Source organism: Malaclemys terrapin, chromosome 2, assembly GCF_027887155.1.
Source record: "Malaclemys terrapin pileata isolate rMalTer1 chromosome 2, rMalTer1.hap1, whole genome shotgun sequence".
Lineage (NCBI taxonomy): Eukaryota > Metazoa > Chordata > Testudines > Emydidae > Malaclemys > Malaclemys terrapin.
This window is the reverse complement of record NC_071506.1, coordinates 132,106,427-132,126,560: the sequence shown is the minus strand read 5'-3', so window position 1 is coordinate 132,126,560 and position 20,134 is coordinate 132,106,427. Positions and strand designations below refer to the sequence as shown.

The following is a 20,134-nucleotide window of genomic DNA, read 5'->3' as shown; positions in this document are numbered from 1 at the left end:
CCACTGATTCAAATTTATCAAGACATCACTTTATTGCCACAGGAAGAGTTAAGTTACTTGTACCTGATACATATGTACAGACTTAAACTGCACAAATTTTACAGTTGGTTTAGTTACACACCATACATTTAAAAGTGCATAGTTCTGAAAAGAGGTGGCGCTGTAACATTTGCTAGTTCATTGTACCCACTTACCAGATGCAGTTGCCATAAATATAACACCAAAACCCAGATTTACCAAGCAGCCAGGTGTACACACCTTTGTGCGTGGTTGATAAGAGGCAACACAAGACCAAAAGCCCCTCTGTAGATAATGCAATATAGCTAAATATGCTATAAGAATCACTTAATGTCGTTGTCCTAGAAAATAATCAGGAGATCATTGGCCTTCAAACAGCTTTCTCTGTTAAGCTCCATCAGGCAAGGAACTGTCTTCCTCACTAACATTAAATAGTGCATTGCCAACCCAATGGTGCCCCTAAGCATCCAGCCTGCACTTAATACTAATGTCAAGAACCCAGTTGTGGTGAGATTTGTCAGGCTTACAAGCTGCCCTGACAGGGTGGTGTTCATCACATGTATTATGGTAGTGCCTAGAGATCAACCAAGATTGGGGCCCCATTGTGGTAGGCACTGCCCAAATACAGTAATTTGTATCTCCTCTTGTTGGCTGACAGCTCTAGTTACCAGAGACCTTTCGCTACATTGGGAAGAGCGTGAGATGCTGGGATTCTGCAGGGTGTGTGAATAGCTATCAGACACACGGCCCTGTTGAATGGAGTAGTATTGCTGGTATAAAGACTATTGCTAACGTCATTCCCAGAGCACTTTACAAATTCATCCTTGCTACCCAGGAAAGCAGTGGGCAAGATCCTCAGCTGGTGTAGGTCAATGATACTATGAAGCCGGACATCAGGTAAGAATCTGGCCCATTATATGGAAACACCAGGGAAGTGTGAGAACCCAGCTGATGCTGGCCTCCAGCCCTCCTGGCTTCTCAAGGGGCTGTTCTCCAGGATATGTGAGGGAAGCATCCTGCTCTCTAGAGGTAGCTCTGATTTTCCTTTCACAGTGGGGCAGGTTGCGTGGGAGGGTGCTCTGCTTCACACTCAGTCCAGCTGAACTAGAGCAAAACGCCTTCCCACCTCCAGGAAGACAGGGCAGGGCTGCTCTCCCATTTTCGGATCAGCCAGAGCCGAGGTGCTGCCTCCAAAGGTTTGCTGAGGACAAGGAGCAACCTTACATGTCTCTGCTGCCTGGCAGAGCCACGGCGGTTCTATTCGTACCATATGGAAAGCATCAACTGGAGCTAGTTCAAAGTCAGAATGAACCCTTCCTCCAATAAAGGACTCCGTGTACCTTCTGTTCCTCCTTGCCCCAGGGCCCCCATCAGCGAGCAAGAGCATCGGACTAAATGAAAGCTTGTTTAACAGAAAGCCCCCTGACAGCAGCGCATGGGGCCCAGTGGGACTTGTCTGTCGCACAGGCACATCAAGCATGCCTGACCTGCTTTGCTCAGGAACCCCAAACACATCAAAACCAATGGAATAAGCCTCAGGATCTGTCTGGGAGGTAGGTCCAGTCACTTTTTTATCCCTCTTTTACAGCTGGGGGGGAATGTGACTTTTACTGCAAGGCCACCCACCATCCCTACTCCTCCTTCCCTACTGGACTGCAGGGGAAGAGGTGAGGCTGGCCGCCCGCCCAGCAAGGCATCATAAGTGCCATGGGTGGAGTCTGACTGCAGGCTTCCAGGTCCATATTTTATATTCAGGGTGTTTTTAATAGACCCTGCTGGGCCAGGTGCAGCAAAGCACCAGCTGGAGATGTTGCACTTTGATTAAAGGCCTAAAGAAGAGTCTTATGGCCACCCAGCTGGGGCTGGCTCCCTTGTCTGTCCCTGTTTGTGTTACACAGAGGAGGCTGGATGGATTCCACCTGTCCAGAAACAAGGCTTGCAGGCCTCTGTAGGGGGGTGGTGGTTTGATGGAGCACCCACTTTTGCAATGTGCTGTATCCTACCTTCACCTACAGTTACCTAGAAGTCTATTCTGGGCTCACTGCCAGGACAGTGCACTAAGTGCAATGCAGATCTCTATTCCACAGGGCTTTAGACACTGCCCTGATCATATATCCATTCCTTTCCCTCCCCCTAGCCATAGGAACTTGGAAGAGGAGCTATAAAAATCTTGATTGTAGGTGCTGATAATTTTCTGCAAATGCTCCTGCCCACTCTCCTCCTAAGAGGCAGCAGATAGAAATGGTGGAGGGCTCTCAATGCACCTAGTCTTGCTTTCTGAACATTGGGGGCTGTGGCAGCTAAACACTGAGCATGTTCTTTCCACCAATGATCTGAGCAAACCATTGGTTCTGTAAGGTAGGAAGCAGAGTCCCCTTCCCCCAGAAAGGGAAGCATCAAACCTGAGTAAGATGTTGAGACTGTCTGGAGGAGTCGCCCTCTGTTGCGATGCTGCAGAGTCCTGGTTCCCTGCTGCTCTGTGGAGAGGGGCTGGTTGATGTGGGGAGTCTGGCTATCAGGCAGGTGAGTGTTAGAGCCAGACATTCTCTGGAGGCCAGTGATACAGGAAGGTCTCAGCTAAGGTGGATGGCTGAGCGAGGAGTGGTACTGCCTTCCCCCGAGCCATGGAGTACTAATCTCCCCATTCCAGCAGCGCGTGCTGGCACTGCACTCAGATCTTCTCTCCAGGAAGCAGGTGAGGAGAGCCGGAGGCTGGGCTCACACAGGGCCCTCAGGGGTGAACTTCACAAAGGCGATGGCTGCCAGTTCCTTACAAAACTCCTCCAGCACCACCACTCCCTGGAAGAGGGTCATGTGATCAATCCTGCAAGGGAACCAAAGTAAATGCTGAGGAGTGCTCTGCACAGGGGGGAGAAACTGGCTCCCTTGCCTGGAGAGCAGGATGTTCCACTACCCCAACAGATCCCATGCAGAAGGGGAAGGGTGGGAGCCAGTGCCTCAGCCCATCCCCGAAAGCTTAACACAGCTTGGGGCTTGTTGTGTGGAGCACAAGGATTGGGCAGGAGCGTTACCAAACAACCCTGAGGCTGCTCGTACTTAATTCCCTGCCAGCCCACTCTATCAAGCACACTGGAGTGGGGCCCTGTGCTGAGATGAGGGGAGTTTCCCTGGTGGTTAATGTCTGCTGAGACAGATACTGTGTTCCCCTTGTTACACACGCTGCAGGGCACCAGTTGATGTAGCCTAATACAAGTACAAGCACTTACTGCTCTTCAGGGACCAGCCCCATTAACTGTCTCCGGACCAGCAGCAGCTTGGCTGGGAATTGAGACACCCGCTGGATTCTCTGCATCAGATCTCCGATCACCTAGGGAGGAGGTGAGAATTAGCTCCCTGCAGGTGGAGAGGTGCCCCCCAGCTCTGGGTTCGGAGCACTCCGTACATACAGCCGAGTCCAGGACTCTACTCTGGGCCCACTCAGCCTACTGGTGCTGGCAGCTTTGCAGCTGAGGGGCTTATTTTTGCAGTTTTCTGATTCCCCCTCCCCTCCCCCCAAGTTGCACACTAACATCTACATGAACCCCTAATGCCCCACCAAGGACTTGGCATAGGGAAAAGTTACCCTGATGAGTACAGAGAAGAGCGTCCTGCAGCCAGGAGCCAGGTTCAGGTAGGGGTCCAGGAGGTATTCGTGGAGGTGCGGGTGCGGGAAGAGGGCCAGGCGGGACAGCACTGATGTCATTTGTAGGTTCAGTCCGTAGGGCTGTGGAACATAGACAAAAATATGAGATCGCTTCCTTGGAAGTGCCTTCGCAGAGGTTCTCAAAGTTTTGTATTGGTGACCCCCCCTCCCCCTTAAATATATATAAAAAGTGGTTTTAATTTATAACACTATTATAAATGCTGGAGGCAAAGCGGGGTTTGGGGTGGAGGCTGCCAGCTCACAACCCCCCCCAAGTAATTACCTCGTGACCCCCCCAGTTTGAGATCCCCTGCAGTAGGGGCAGCCTGGCTTGGACTCTGCCTTTGGTTCATGTCCCTCTCATTCATTTAAAAATAGGACAATGAGAGCCTGAAACCATCTTCCAGTGAGGCGGATCTCTGGTATTACAGGAGTGCCCACAAACCCTAATCAGGATCAGGGCCTACTCCAAAGAGCTTACAGTCTTTGAGGGTGACTTGTGTTCCTGTTGGACTATGCTCCTGGGGGCAACTATCTGCTTTTGCAGGCCACCTGCAAGGTTACAGAAGTCTCAGTAACAAAGCTGTTACAGCCAGACAGGTCTACAAAGCTGGACACAATGTATTTCCCTGTTGAGGCTCAGTTTCAATTCAATAGTTGCATTTCCCCACTGACTTGGCTGAAGCCTTGGGGTAGAATGGAGATCTGGGAGGATCAAGGATCGCAGTCCCGTGTTGTGGTCACTAGCCGATACCTTTGTATCCTACAAAATGGCTAGGTGCTCATTGGTTACCCCAAAGAGGAAGCCCTACCTCCAGCAGAGTAAAGCAGAGAGTGCTGCCACTACAGCTCCCCGATCCCCCAAACAAGGCTGCAGTTTTCACCCTACCTGATCCAGGATCCGTGTCATGCGGTCAAACAGCACCTTCAGGAAGTGGCCCTCATAAAACGCTGCTTGTGGGTCACAGGGCTCCAGAGGTTTTGGTGCCTGAGGCCAATTCCATGAGGCTATGTTAGCAGAGCATTCCTGAAACTGACAGAAGCAGCGTGAGGGGCCATGAAGGAGGACAAAGTGCTCTCTGCAATTCTGAGCAGACTTCAAATGTGCTCTTAACCCAAACTGCTGGGTGTGGGAGGCAGATAGGTGCACTGGCAAAGCAATTGGCAATACAACTGGCACTGTTAAAGATCAAAGGCGTTTTATATCTCCACTTGGAATGGGACAGGGAAGCCCCAGGTTGAGGGGGAAAAGAAAGATTTTGAAACCCTCCTGGCCACCCTGTCTGAGCAGTGGGTATGCCCAATCGCAGCCAGGTCTGGCACAGAGTGAGTGCTGTGTGTGCCAGGTAGGATAGTCCTGATGGGAAGGGAGCTGTGAGACGGGAGTGGGGGCAGCAAAGAATAAGGGCATGGGGACCCCATCAATGACCTACCAGCCTTAAGGCATCGTGCACATAGGTATCGTATCCTGCCTCCTCCAGGTAGGAGGAGGTCTTTGCCTCATCAGGAACTAGGCCCAGGAAACTGAAAGAGAGAAGCCAACAGGAGCTGGTACTCTACACAAATTTCCCCCATGCTGATGTTGCCCAGGCCCAGGGGGGAAAGGAGTGAATGCAGCAGATGCAGAATGTGCCTATTGGGACTGATATCCCAAGCTCCTAATGTGGTCTCCCCAATAAGGCACTTAACTTTCCAGCCATCGCACAGGCTCCTTCCTGACCCTTACTGCAGGCACCACCGTACCCCATGAAACCTACCATCAGATTACCCTGCTGTCATTCCTTGGGTTACTGCTGGTCGTGAAGCTACCCAGCCACAGGCTTTGAAGCCGTGGTGAACTGTGCAGGCTAAGTAAGATGTCCCAAGCTTTCTAATGGGGCTGGATAGCCAATGCCCATTAGCTTTAGGCTAGTGAAAGCTGGAGCGCTGGTCTCCTGGTAACAATGTACCAGAAAAACACTGTCTGGAGATGGGATGCCCAACAATGAGCAAGTGTGGGGTCTTCCTTTGCAGTTCAAAGTAATAGCCCAATTTATAAGCCGAAGCTTAGATGGGCCCCTGGCATGGCTACTAATATGGGAAAGGGCCTGGGAGACAGAGCTCTAGCCTGTTATGGAAGGCTTCTGGGTAGGGCAGGATGCAAGCTGACCAAAACGCAGGGAGTTGGGTTTGCCAGAAGTTTTAGTATTTTTGAACTTGCTTTCATTCCAAACAGCAAAATAGGCTGTTCCTGAAATGAACTATGTGAAATTGACATTCAGAGGCTAGCATTTTCACTTAGCTGCCGTGGGGCAGGGATCCTAGCAGACCCCGCATGTTCCCTGGAGCAGGGAGCCTACCAGTCCACAGAGCCCTTGCTGGAGCAGGGGCTCCCAGAGTGGGGATTCACCCAGTCCTCACAGCCTGCGCTGCCATGGAATTGCACTGAGTTCTTCTCTACCTGCCCTTCATGCATCTGAGTTCCCCAAAGCCACCCCACCCTTCTGGCTGGATCGGAGCCATGAGCTAGCCTGTGGAGGGGAGGCAAAGATGTGCTAGACATTGGATGCATGGTCCAACATTCGTGATTCTTAGCCCCCACAGCCCAAGGGAAAGCCCTACCTGAGAACAATTTCATTCACGTCTGTCTTCTCATTAGGCCTGGCAGGCCCCCGGGGGGAGGATGCCATTGGTTTTTTACGTGTCCGGAAGCTTGTATCTGGAAATTCATCGGTGAAATAGGGATCTTCCTCCAGCTCCCTGCAAGGTCAGGAACAGGCATTACATTGCAGCCCCAGCTTTGGCCCACCAGGTTTTGCGCTTCCCATTTCTGTCCACTTACAGTGTGTCCTCGTAATGCTCCTGCTCGTGGGTGCTCCGCTCCTCCTGCCCCGGCTGGCTGCGCAGGATGTAGCTCCGCTCCTCCAGGTTTCTCAGCACTAGGCTGTATACAATATGCTCATGGGGTTTCCGGAGCAGCTCCTCAAACAGCCTCAGGGTAGCGAGGCTGATCTACAGGGACAGAATCGTCAGTTGTGGGACAAGTGTTTAAAACTCCCCTGAAAAGAATTTGCCACTAAAACACAGCCATTCTATCCCAGCAGCTAGGAAGCCCAGCACTCCCTGCAGGGCCATCTCAGACCATAATCCCTTCCAGGGTTGATACATGGAGTTCCCAGGCAGTTAACTGGGGGTGGGTCTTTCAGAGGAGACCTTAAAAACAAGGGATCCTGTCTGCTTGGTGAGGACATTAAAGATTTCATAGCATGGCTGACAGGAGCAGGGGTTTGCCCCAGCATTCTACTGTTGTACAGCATGCAATGTGCAGGGGGCTGAACCCCTAGAGATGGCTGCATTCCAGGGGTGCTGTAAATCTGGAGTATTTGAAGTGGTTTGGGATCCTTCTAGATGAGCGATACTGCATCAGTTATTAATATCCCAAAGCACTTTACAAATTCTACAGGGATCACTTCATCCAGCACTGAGATGGAGCCACCGCACAGCAACACTGCCTGACTGCTGAGGGCCGAGAATGAAAAATCCTGGATCTGACAAACTGCCTGGGGAATTTAAGGAGACCGAATGCAATGACCTGGCCTGGAACTAAGGCAGGACACCTCAAATCTTACCAGGGTGCCACAGCATCATTAATGATCTCAAGGGAGCAGGGCCTTAGGTCTGGAAATGGTCCAAAAGGAAGAGCAGCTTCCCCCCTTGAAATTCCAAGAGGGAGATTAGCTAGTAAAAGCTGAGTCTGGGGTCCCACCGGAGAGGGGCAGAGCCATGGGAGGCTGCAGGTGGCAACTCTACATGCAGACACAGCCTCACCTCATCAGACAGGTGGTTGCAGTGCTCTATCAGCTGAGAGCGCAGGAGGTGCTGCTGTGGAGAGTCAGTGATGGCTTCTGGCTGCCTCTCTGTGCCCAGCAGGAATGTCACCAGTTCCTGGAGCAGGGCAGGAGCGCTGATCTGCCTCACCATGGCCATCAGCATTGCCGTAGAGGTGAGGATGCCAAGTTCAGACCTGCCAAATAATGGCGGAGAGAAAGTAGTTACTGCTGCTTATCTCCATGCAGCTGCTCGGAGCACACATGCAGCACAGTGAGCCGTGTACTCTAAAGGAAATATCTCCACCCAAGGACCTCTAGGGACTTTACAAATAAAGCTCTATACCCACGCACCCCCTGTGGTGGGCCAGTAGCACCGTCCCCTTTGATGGATGGGAAAACCAAGGCACGGAGACAGGAAATGACAGAGCTGGGAACAGAACCCTGGACTCTGCCCGTGCTCCTCAATTTTTTGCTCTGACCCTAAGATGTCACTGCCTCCGGGACACTAAGAGCAATGTGAAAGTAATGCAATGTGATATCTGGAAAGCCACCTATTCCAGCTCACAAAGAGAAAGTCTCTCTAGAGATGCGTATTGACCACAGCAGCGGACGGAGGGCACATGAAAAGGGTCAAGGCAATACCAAAGCCAGAGGCTAGACTGGGCAGTTCAGGTGTAATGAGTTTGGGAGTTTACTATGCAGGGACAGAAGAAAGTCCAAAATAATACTGAAGGCCTGGAAATGCAGAGCGAAGTGTGAAACTCCATCTTGCAGGGGCCAGTTCTGCTACTGCCTTTGGAGGGGCCCTGAGCAGCGGCACTGGCTCTATGAGCTGCAGGAGAAGGCTTAGAACTGACCACTGGCCTCAGCACTACCCTATCTTAGAGTGGATAAAATAAGGCACATCACTTTGAATGACAGCTAAAGGCATTATAAAACTGTGCCAAAACCACTCCCTGCAACAGAGGAGATCTGATTCTTCCCTTAATCCATTTATTTTACACCCCTGCCTCGTCTCCAGCATGCTCAGATGTTCCCGCCTTTCCCTCTATTGAACTTTCTCTGCTTCCCAGACTCAAATTCCCCAGCTTGGCAGACCAGGTTAGAATCCCTCTGGTGGAATGTTCCATTCTGCAGGCAGGGGTTTTGCTTTTACACTAAGTGTAGGAAGAGGATTTTTTTGTTTTGTTTTGTTTAAAGACAGACTAACTTCCACAAAAGCTTGTATGGGACGCATGTGGCCGGGAAGCTGCCTCCTTGTGGGAGTGCTATGCACCCCTCTTATCTACCACACCTGCCATCCCACGATTGCAAAGCACTTTTCCAATGGGAATTATCTGAGCCTCACCAGCCTGAATGCAGCATTAACTCCATTCTACAGATGGGGAAACTGAGGCACCAAAGCAGTGACTCATTTAGCACCAGCTGCTGCCATAGCCAGAAACAGAACTGAGGTCCTGACTCCCAAATCCCTTCTTTCACCACAAGACTAACCCACTTCCCTCCCTCTCATGCCTGGTGTGGGTGCCAGACCAGCTCAGCCTCACACCATGGACATCCCTCCCACCCCAGTTTACACAGGAAGCTGGTGAACAGCCGGTTGGCCCCTCAGCCTGTGAGACACGTGTACTCACATCTGCAAGAGCTGTGGCTGCAGAATCCCCTGGAAGAGCTTTTCACCAATGGCCTCCGTTACAGCATCTGCAACTACCTGATGGTCACAAAGAGAGAGTCAGTAATGAGCTACCAGCTGCCTGATAGTCCTACGACTCCCCTAATTCCTTCCTGCATGACAAGAGCAGAGACTCTGCTGCTCCTTAAAGTTTCTCTCGGCGTGGTGGGGTCACTGATGTACATGGGGAGTGACTGCCACGTCACTGTTCCTTGGCCAGGGCTGACACATGGTATGTGGTTCTTGCACACAGAGACTCTGGAACCAAGTGACCCAGGCACTCCTATTAAAGGAAAGCGTTTCCTGGTACCTAGAAGATGGAGACAGAACATGCTGGAGTCTTCTTAAATGGGTTCAACCACAAACCACTGGACTGGGGTCATCCAGGATGGCTCCTACCCTTTAACACGTCCCCATAGGGACAAAATAATCCTGTTGTGACCTTAGCAGGTGCATGTTGTCATCTTGCAGCTGTGTGTGGCAATGATGCATCATAGTGATCTTCACAATATCACACAAGGATTGCAATTTAATCGTACTCTGATGCAGTTTCACAGAGATCTTCAGCTGTCTGGCAAGCTGGACTCACAGACAAGCCTGATGAAATTGAGGCTGTCCTAACACACTTCAGGACACATGGCAAACCCAAAATCCAAGCCACAAGAGCCAGGATGCAATAGTCCAGGAGCCACTGGAGTTGGTGGATCTCAAAAAGGCACCATAGGTTGTCTTCTCCAAGGAGAATTTTAGCCATAAGACAAGACACAGTTTGGTTCCCAATGGCCCATCTACCACCACATCCGTGGCTCGTAAGTCCATTAGTAGTGGCCTAATGAGGTTGTCTACTAAATACAGGAGGAAAACAGGTGACCTGGCCTGAGTTCTAGCAGAGATATGAGTGAGGCCGGCTTGCGCTGCAGCAGTCTAACTCCACTGCCAGCAGCTCATCAGGTAAAGGGCACAAGATGTTTAGCTGTAGGTGGAATGAGTGTAACTCAGCCAGTTTCCAATCCACTCTTGTAAATCAGTGGCTCTTTGGCTGTGCCCGAAACAGCATCTAGGGTTGGGCTAAGACGACGAGTTAAGATTCCTTAAATATCAGGCTCCCCACATATTTAAATGTATATTTGTCTTGCTCTAGAGACTTGCACCCTCTGGGGCAGAGGAGATAGGAATGCTCATCTAAGACAACAAACAACGGGGAGAAGTCACTTGTTTCTTACCGGGTGGGCCTCTCTCACGAGGTGATCACAGTAATCTAACCAGCTAAAGAAAGCATCCAGGCTCCCCTTTCCTGGGAAGGAGGCCTCATCGGTGGAGTTATTCTGCAACCTGCAAAGAGATCCAAGGGGGGTGAAGGACACTGTAGGAATCCACTCCAAAGCATCATCCAAGGGCTATGGTACGTTGGGGGTGGGGTGGGGTGGGGTGGGGGAGGAGGAGAAGAGGCCTCCTCTCTGGAGTGACAGCAGTGAAGGAAGCTGCTAGTTCTCTCAACGTCCTCACTTGGCCCATATGGCATAGAACACCAGAGATGGAAAAGCCCCGAGAGAGCGACAAGGCCAGCCGTTCTCATCCAGGGTCATGACCCACCGGGGGGGGGGGCGGGGGAGGGGAGGGCGGCGCGGGGTGGTGGTGACCACCCTGCTCTTCCCATATTGCTAAGTGGGTCCCTGTAGGGAAGAGGTTGAGGATCTCTGTTAGGCTGTACCCCCTGAGCCAGGGCAGACACCACACTGTTGCTATTCTCCAGGGACTTACAGTCCCAGCTTGAGCCATCCCATAGTCCCCCTTGGAGAGGATACCACAGCCTAGCAGGCCTCACTATGTACCCACGCCTGCAAGGTGCTCAATCCTGCCAAGGTCCATGGGAGCCAGGGTGCAGCCCCTGCAGAACAGATCTCACTAGTCTTCTCTGGGCCCAATACTTCCAGGGAGAAGGTCAAGAGTGAAAGCTGGTAGGGTGTTCCCTTGCAGTGAGGCTGGGAATGGATTTACCCCAGGCTCTCCTTATCTTCCTACTGACCCATCAACTTCCTACCTCCAGCTGACTCTCTCTAGGGAGAGGATATCTGCAGGGTCGGCTGAAGTAGGGACGGCATTGTACAGGTCACACAGGTGATCAGTCACCAGACAGCAAAGGGCGCTGTTCTGTACCAGGTACGTGGCAGCTGCCTGCTGAGCGACACTTATGAGAAGCAGCAGGTTTTCCTGAGCTTTTAGTGCAACCCTGCTCTTCTGCCAGAGAGAGAGAGAGAGAGACACAGACAGACAGACAGACGTTACCACAGCACCAAGCCTGTTTATTCCCCTCCCCAGCTCAAGGGTGAATGGAACACCAAGGTTGACGCTAACCTGCTCCATCCCACTGATAGGCAAGATCATTCCCTACTCGCCACCTGGCACCCCTCTGCTTTCCCCCACCCCATGTCGGTACCTGGCTCTTGCACAAGTTGATTAAGGAAGTGATCAGATTGTTTTCCTTTCTCAGAGGGGAGGAGCTGGAGACGGAATTCTTTGGTTTTCTGGCCAGGGTAGCGCAGGGGGCGTCACCCATGGAACGTTCTCTGTCCTGCTCAGGAGATGCAGTCAGGGCTCCGTTGGTAGCCAAGGTCTCTCCCTGGCTGCTGCCGGCATCTCCCTGTGGGCTCCCAGTTAGAAGATTCTTTCCCTTGAGAATAAAGAGACAGGAGAGAGAGCAGTTAGCATCACAGCAACAGCGCTTCCAGCATTGACACAAACGAGACTGATCCCAGGTACACACAGCGAATACCCAGAAAGCTAGATAGGTGCAATATGTACCTGAACATACCTAGATATGTATATACTGCAAAAACACCTAGAAATGCTCAGCTAAGCAGATAATAAAACAACACAGCACATTTCAACAGAGGATCTCATAACCCTTTGCAAACATTAATCCTCACAAGTCCCCGATGTGCTGTAGGGAAGTAAATATTATCCCCATTTCACAGATGGGAGAGTACAGAGAAGTGAAGCAATATGTTTAAGGGCACACAGCAGGTCCAGGGTGGTGCTAAGAAGAGAGCCCAGGAATCCCAGATGGGCCTCCAGCAGTGGCCAATACCTTGCTGTAAGGAAGGGATGGCATGCAGGTGCCAATGCGGGCTCCTTACCTCCAGGATGTACGTGAGCAGAGCAGGATCCTGCTTGATCTTTGCACACAGAACAGCGGCAAACTGTACCTCTTCCTTCTCAGTTGCAGAGCCTAGCGCATTGCTGCCGAACTGAAGGAGCTTCTGAGGAAGGACACAGGGCAGTCAGCCTTCACAATGATAAAAGAGGGGGTAGGACTGAGCTTACACAGTGCTGAATGGGGTTTGCTGGCATCGGCGACGGGCATTCTTCCCTCCTCACTAGAAGCTGCTGGACACACTCCCCAGGAATATGTACCCGTATCAGTCGTACAGCCACTCATGTACAAAAGAGCGGGCAATAGCCCCCATTGTGGCAAAGTAACATTCAAGCGAAGTATTCATCATTGCCCTGAACCCTGTATAGTGATTGACACCACTATCAATTGGGTATCAGAACGGTCATATTTTATACCCACTCTGCACTGGTGTAACAGAGCACCAGGTGCATAGCACTGGGGAACTGGGCCCCCCACGGGGTCTACGTTAACATCACTGCTCATCAGAAACTTAGGCCACTAGACCGCTGAGTGAGGAAAGGTACAACGAGCGCTGCAAGGAGCACACTTTACACTGCCTGCAGTAAGACAGCTCAGAAAGCGGCTTTGACAAGCCAAAGAGAGAGCAGAAGCAGCGCTCACCTGAACAGGTCTGTGCACATTCAGATAGTGCAACAGTGGATGCTGCACCTGTCCCAGGACTCTGCTGAAGAAGAGGAACACCTGCTGCCTCATGCCTGGAGGATACTGAGAGCAAAGGAGAGAGAGCAAAGTAAATTGGCAGTTAAGTAATATTCCCCTTCAGTGCGACAGGAAACATGATACGAAGTGTCTGAGCCAATCGGTATGTCACAGATAGATAGTGAATGTATGTAACATGGCAGAGGTAAGAGCTGCAAACATCTAGCCATATGCACCCTATATACTGCAGCTAGTGCAGAAGGCTAAAATGCCACAAGGGTTTTCAAGTTTACATGGGCAGGGAAACTCCAAGAACAGAGGGTTTTGAAGCTCTCGGAGAACAAGATTCAGTTTATTATTGATTTTATCATCAGATAATCTGGTAAGGCTACACTGTCCCTGCTTCAGGCAACCATCAAGAAAGCGTGTGAGATACAACCTGGAGCCCAGCTGAACTGTGAGAACATTAAAGGGAATGCTCTGGGATAATGTTAAGACAAACACTGAGGTTTTGTTTACAAATAGTTTTTCCCAAATGCAGTGTGAATACACATGTTTTCACAGCCCAAATGTAAGAGAAAACTGGTTTGGTTTAGGAAGTAAATATTTCCCTGGAGCACTGGTAAAACAATCATTTGAGCATTGAAAAACTGACTAGAAACAGCAGTGAAATTGACCAGACTTATATCACTATCCCAGCGCCGCACAATGCATAAAAATACCCTAACAGCAGAAATAAATAATGCTTTGCCCGTCTAATGTACCTTTTAAGGCTCTCACAGTGCTTCACAAACATTAATTAATTCTCTCGGTAAGTATTTATATTGCTTAATGAACTTCACTTTAATAAATTAAGCTTCTCAGCTGCCCTGTGGTGAAAAAAATCAATTAGATTATTTTTCCATTTTCAAAAGGTTTGTTATTCATAAGTCCTATAACATGATGAAATGGAAAAAAACAAGCAAGGATGAATCATAGTAGAGATAAAGGGTAGACAGTACTGAATGCAACTGATTTTTATAAACACACAATAAAGACTAATATTTCCAGTTACTGTTTCCTTGTTTTTGTGTTAGGGGGAAAAAAAAGACTATTTATAGCACAATAAGCTAAGTTATTATTAGTAACACAGGCTAGTATGGTTATAATTTTTAGCTTTTGATATTTACTCTGATAAAGTCCTTTTAAAAACACTTCTTTCCTACAAATCAAAGGATTGATCCCGCAACCCTCAATCAGGAAGTCAATGAGACTACTCACCTGAGTAAACACTGCTCACATCAGCAAAGGTTGTACTATATGGGGAAAATTTTCGATGCTGCCTAAGTGGTTTAGGAGCCCAAATCGCATTTCCAAAAGTGATTCGGGTGCTTAGGAGCCTATGAATATGTCTACACTACAAGTGCTGCAGCTATGCCACTGTCACGCTGTAGTGTAGACACCTGCTACAGTGACAGAAGCACAGCAGTAAATCCAACCCCTCAAGAGGTAGTAGCTAGATGATCAGAAAAATTCTTCAACCTAGTGGTGTCTTACCTACGTCTTACCTGGGGTGTGAATTTTTCACACTGCTGAGCGATGTAGCAAGGTTGACTTAAGTTTTAGATGTAGACCAAGCCTTAGGTTAGATCTTCATTAGAATCACTGCAATGAGCCGCAGTACCACTTCAGTGTGGACATTGACTACAGCAATGAGATGGGTTCTCCCACCCCTGTAGTTAATCCACCTCCCTGAGAGGCAGTAACTAGGTCAATGGAAAAATTCTTCCGTCAACCTAGTGCTGTCCACTCCGGGGGTTAACTACATCACTCAAGGGTGTGGATTTTTCATACCCTGAGCGACGTCGCTGGGTCAACCTAACTTTTTAGTGTAGACCTGGCCTGAGTCTCGCTGAAAGTCAATGGGATTTAGGCTCTTAAGGTGCTGTCTAGCCTAGAATTTGAAAGGCATTATCTAACATGTATTAACCATGTAGTGTAGACAAGGCCATGTGCCTAATAGGCTGCTTACACCTTACAAGTCCTAGTCTAGCCTAAGTGGCTTCTGAAACTGGGACCTCAGACTCCTAAATCACGGATATGCTTTGAAAAATGTTATCCTGGTCTCAGTTCCTTAAATTTATACTTCTTTGCTGTGAACAAGTCAGACTTTATAGTCACTGAGATCAACAGTTCCACCACTAGGACAATGAATGGTGTTTGTCTTGGGCAGGGGTGGGCAAACTTTTTGGCTTGAGGGCCGTATTGGGTTTTGTAAATTGTATGGAGTGCTGGTTAGGGGAGGGGGTCATGACCCAGCCTCCACCTCCTATCTGCCCGCCCTCCCCCCGGGACCCCTGCCCCATCCAACCCCCCCGTTCCCTGATTGCCCCTCTGGGACCCCTGCCCCATCCACACACCTCCTCTCCCTGTACCCTGACTACCCCCGACCCCCCATCCAATCCCTCCTCTCATTCCTGACGGCCCCCCCGGGACCCCTGCCCCATCCAACCACCCCTCCTCCCTGTCCCGACTGCCCACTGCCACCCCATCCAATTCCCCTTCCTTCCTGACTCCCCCCCAGGACCCCTGCCCCCATTCAACCCCATTTCCCCCCAGACCACCATCCATACTCCTGCCCCCTGATCACCACCCCGCACTTCCCTGCCCTCTATCCACCGCTCCTGCTCCCTCCCCACTTACCGCACTGCCTGGAGCACCGGTGGCTGGCAGCGCTACAGCCGGGCCACACTGCCACCACTGCTGCCACCACGCAGCACAGAGCACCGGGTCAGGCCGGGCTCTGTAGCTGTGCTGCCCCAGGAGCTAACTGCCCCGCTGCCCAGAGTGTTGCGTCGGTGGCGGAGCGAGCGACCTGAGGCTGCGGGGGAGGGGGAACAGCAGGGGAGGAGCTGGGGGCAAGCCTCCCAGGCCAGGGGGCCGGGCAGGACGGTCCTGCGGGCCGTAGTTTGCCCACCCCTGGTCTTGGGCTTGTGCATGGCTGACTTGGTGAGTAACACGGTGTACACACCTCTGCTTTCCCCAAAGTGCTGAGGGTCTCCAAGATTTTGTGCTGCAGCAGGTATTCCAAACAAGGCCCTGTCTCCCCTGCTGGATGCTGCTTCTCCTCATACACCAGAATGTCCAGCATCTGTTTCAGGCGCCAGGGGATATCGGTCTCCTTAACTGGGGTGTTTTCATCTAAAGAGAAGGAATATATAAATCCCAATCAAAACACGCTACATGCTGGGTAAAACAGGCATTAAGGCTTTAGCTCCATGCGACTATCAAACTTATACAGGCCAAAGCATCTTCGTATACACACCCCTCCCCGTAACTCTGAGATGGAACACGGCAGCTCTTTTAATAGTGCACAGCATATCCTGGGACTGACACAGTTACAACAACACAGCAGTGCTATAATAGTTTGGGACAGGAAGTGAATAGCAAGCATATCCAACAGAAGCTGTAAGGGGAAGTAGTCAGAATGTAATTACCCAAAAAGCAATTTAGTCAAGACCCTGGAGCCAACACCCTTACACTTGTAAAAACATCATGGGATTGTCACAAGTGGCCAGGACTTCAGTTTTTCGTCTCAGCTGGAAACCAGCACCTCTGTGCTGGGGAACTGGTTTGGTATTGTGTCAGTGTGAAGTCAACGGAGCTCCACGTTAGCGCAGGGATATGCCCAAACAGATCAGCTTGCGGGATTAGGGCCATAGCTCATGAGAGTTGATGAGATCAGAGCCTGGGGCAGCACAGTCATAGGCCTTACACTAACCAAGACCCAAATGAAACAAACCCTAAGAAAAAAAATCAGGCAAAGCCAATGCTTTATTCATAATTCCTACTGCAGGCATCAGGACACAGGGCACTGTTCCACACCACACAGGAGTGACCTTTTAGAAAGATTTTCTCTACATTCTAAGACACAGTGAAAGACTCCAAAATGGTGAATTTAAAACCTTCCCCTCCCTGCAACAGAAAAACAAGTGGGTGTTTTCTTTTCAGGGACTGGTAGAACCCAGAGGAAGTTAACAAAAACAAAATTTAAAAAAAATCATCATGCCTCTCAATCGGAGATCTTTTTTAAACTAAGTTTGAGCTTTGGGGGAACGTTAATAGGTATAAAACCACACACAACACCCCCCCCCCCAAAAAAAACAAACAAACAAACAATTCATTTCATCCCAGACCTATGTATTTAAAAAAAAAAAAAAAAAAAAAAAAAAAATCAGAAAATTCTATTTTCCAGAGGTAACTTTAAAACATATATCCTACCAACCTCTCCCCTTTGGTTTCCAAGCTGTAATTTTCCACTTTGATATTTATCTCTGCAGCACCCCAAGCAAGTAGGACGATGGTTTAAAAATTATTATCTCTATAATAGAGCCCTTGATGGACCATTAGCTACAGTGACACTAAGCAGCAATGTTATAATAGAAAGCAACAGAGGGTCCTGTGGCACCTTTAAGACTAACAGAAGTATTGGGAGCATAAGCTTTCGTGGGTAAGAACCTCACTTCTTCAGATGCAAGTGAAGAAGTGAGGTTCTTACCCACGAAAGCTTATGCTCCCAATACTTCTGTTAGTCTTAAAGGTGCCACAGGACCCTCTGTTGCTTTTTACAGATTCAGACTAACACGGCTACCCCTCTGATACTTGTTATAATAGAACAACAACACTGACCTAGGCAAGAGCAAAGGTCAACGTTTCTCAAACTTGGGGAGTCTAAGGTTAAGCTCATAAATCCATATTTGGGTATTTAAATAAGGTTAGGGACTTGAAGACTTCTTACCACACCACAACTGTACCAGTATACCCGTGCCTCTAACTGTAAAGCAGTACAACTCCCTCTAGTGTGGATGCAGTTACACTGGTAGGGACTAAGCTATACTGGGATAAGCACTTTATACCAGTATAACTGTATGCACACTTAGGGCTGCAGCAGTATAGAATATCAGTTACAAAAAATGCCTACTACAAAATCTCTGTGTAGATCAGACCTAATTTAGTATCAAAAAGAAGAAATGTTGGCCATAGCATTTAGTGCAGGAGTAGGCCAGCCATTCTCAAAACGTTGAGAGAGCATCTCTGAGCAACAGAGACTGGTTATTATAAGGCTCTGGCCCGGAGTATCAGATATCTACAAATGCCCGGGGACAGGACCCCACTGTGGTGGTTCTGGTGGGAAGAAGCAATGCCCGTGTGCCATATATAGAGCAGTGTGTACACATTTTAATGGTTGCAGGCAACATTTCTCCTGGCAGGGTTTTCATGGGCTATTCAGCAGGCCTTTCATTATCACTCACAGGAATGTCCTGCACTGACTGCAGGAAGAGGATGATGGAGGCATTAATATTTTGCTCTACTCTTGTGCCAAGGCTCTCAAAGCATTTTGTACACGTTAATGAATTAACCCCAAGAAATGCCCAGCTATATCTGGTTGTCTCCCTTTTACAGCGAGGGAAGCTGAGTAAAAGGATTTCTCCAAAGTCTCACAGAGCATCAACTGGCAGAGTTGAGAAGACAACCCAGAAGTCCTAACTTACAAAGTTCCCACCCTCCCCAGAGCTGGGAATAGAACCCAGGAGCCCGGACTCCCAGCCTCTCCCACCACCTACCTGTGGTCTCTAGGTAGTAGTGAGTGAGCCCTTTCCAGTGCTCGGTGAATGCCTCCAGCAGGTCAATGCTGGGCTCCTGCTGCAGAGAGGAGGGTGCGGGCGTTAGTAGATAGCTAGAGCCCTTTGGGAAGGGGATTGTTCATATCCACCCACAGGCCCTACTCACAGGAGGGTCTCCCCCTTCTGACCCCCCATATCCTGGTAGCATCCTGCTCCTTGGGAACCCCTGTCCCAACAGACATGGGGGTTAGGAGAGGAGCCCCCAAAGCAGAGTGCCCTGGGGCCCCTCTCCTGACCCCTAACCCCATATCTCCTGGGACACCTCTCTGTCCCCCATACTCTCCCCAAGCCCCAATTCTCCCCCCACCCCCAAGAGCAACAATCTCCTGAACCCAACAGCACCCTGGGGCCCATCCTGGGTACCCTGTAGGATGCCATCCCCCAGCCCTAGTCCCCTGTGGGCCTCATCTCCTGACACCCAATGACACCCGTGGGGGCCCAACCCAGATCCTACGTCTAGGTTCTTGGAAGACCCCCCAGTTCCCTGGACTGCCCCATCTCGGGACCCCAACGACACCAGAGGGGAGGATCAATCCTGGGCACCCCCCGACCTTGACCCCTGGAGACGCCCCCCAAGCCGCACTCCCCGTGCCCTGCTCTCCCGCCGACCCCCTGGGCCCCACCCCCCGAGCACCCCGCTCCCTGGCGGAGCCGACCCCGGCCGGGCCCTCACCGTCTCCACCGCCTGCTGCAGGAAGGCGCCCAGGCGGCTGAACATGGCGGCGGCGGCGCCGCCCGGCCCGCCGGGGGATCCCGGCCTGAGCAGACGGAAACCCGGGCTCCACCCGGCGGCCTGTGCGGGAGGCTGGGGCGGGGCGGGGCGGGGCGGGGCGGGGGGAAGCTGGGAGGGAGAGAGGAGGGCGGGGCAGGTTCAAAACGGCAGGAGCTGGGGGAGGGGATCAGGGAGCTATGGGGGTGGGGTCAGGAGGGCATGGGGGATTTGGGGGTGGGGGTCGAGGGAGCTGGGGGAAGGAGTCAGGGGGGCTATGGGGGAGCTGGGGGTGGGGATCAGGGGGAGCTTGGGGAAGGGGCCAGGGCTGTATGCGGGAGCTGGGGGTGGGATCAGGGGTCAGGAGGGCATGGGGGATATGGGGGAGGGAGTCAGGAGGGCATAGGGTGACCCCCACCCCTTTATTTTAAGATGTATTGAAAATGAATTAAAACTGATAAGTACCATTTTAAACATTCAACAGTTGCTTGTGCCACTTGCATTGTGTACCAGGGGGCAGCAGAACTGTGCCCTTGAGAGAAAAAAAATCCACTGCTATGCTACAGGATGTGGTGTTTCCCTAAAACATCCTTTAAAGTAAAGTGCTCTCTCTTGTTTTCCATGTGGTTACCCCGTATTTCCATCCAGCAGTGGATGTCTTATTTTTAAACTTGAAGAGATGGTGGGGTGGGATAGGAGAACTGGGGATCCACCATTTCATGCACCAGCTTTTTTCACCTCACCTGAATTTTAATCTCACCCTGGGTCAGAACCAAAATGTCCGT

At 50.6% G+C, this 20,134-nt stretch overlaps 1 protein-coding gene across 2 annotated transcripts; it reads right to left on the bottom strand.

The window, feature by feature from the left end:
* Window positions 1-7: 7 nt before the first annotated feature.
* Window positions 8-19,438, bottom strand: FHIP2B (FHF complex subunit HOOK interacting protein 2B). Of its 2 annotated transcripts, none has more exons than XM_054017338.1 (17): window positions 19,314-19,438; window positions 18,581-18,659; window positions 15,988-16,157; window positions 12,939-13,043; window positions 12,280-12,402; window positions 11,580-11,813; window positions 11,184-11,380; window positions 10,366-10,474; window positions 9,105-9,181; window positions 7,469-7,664; window positions 6,483-6,652; window positions 6,263-6,400; window positions 5,095-5,185; window positions 4,551-4,694; window positions 3,602-3,742; window positions 3,246-3,346; window positions 8-2,842 (listed from the first exon to the last, which is right to left on the bottom strand). In XM_054017338.1, the coding sequence occupies exons 1-17, from the start codon at window positions 19,356-19,358 to the stop codon at window positions 2,737-2,739; spliced, it is 2,226 nt and encodes a 741-aa protein (XP_053873313.1). In that variant the 5' UTR covers window positions 19,359-19,438; the 3' UTR covers window positions 8-2,736. The 2 variants fall into 2 exon arrangements, with proteins under 2 accessions (XP_053873313.1, XP_053873314.1); XM_054017339.1 differs by having other exon boundaries at window positions 18,581-18,656.
* Between the last annotated feature and the right edge of the window lie 696 nt (window positions 19,439-20,134).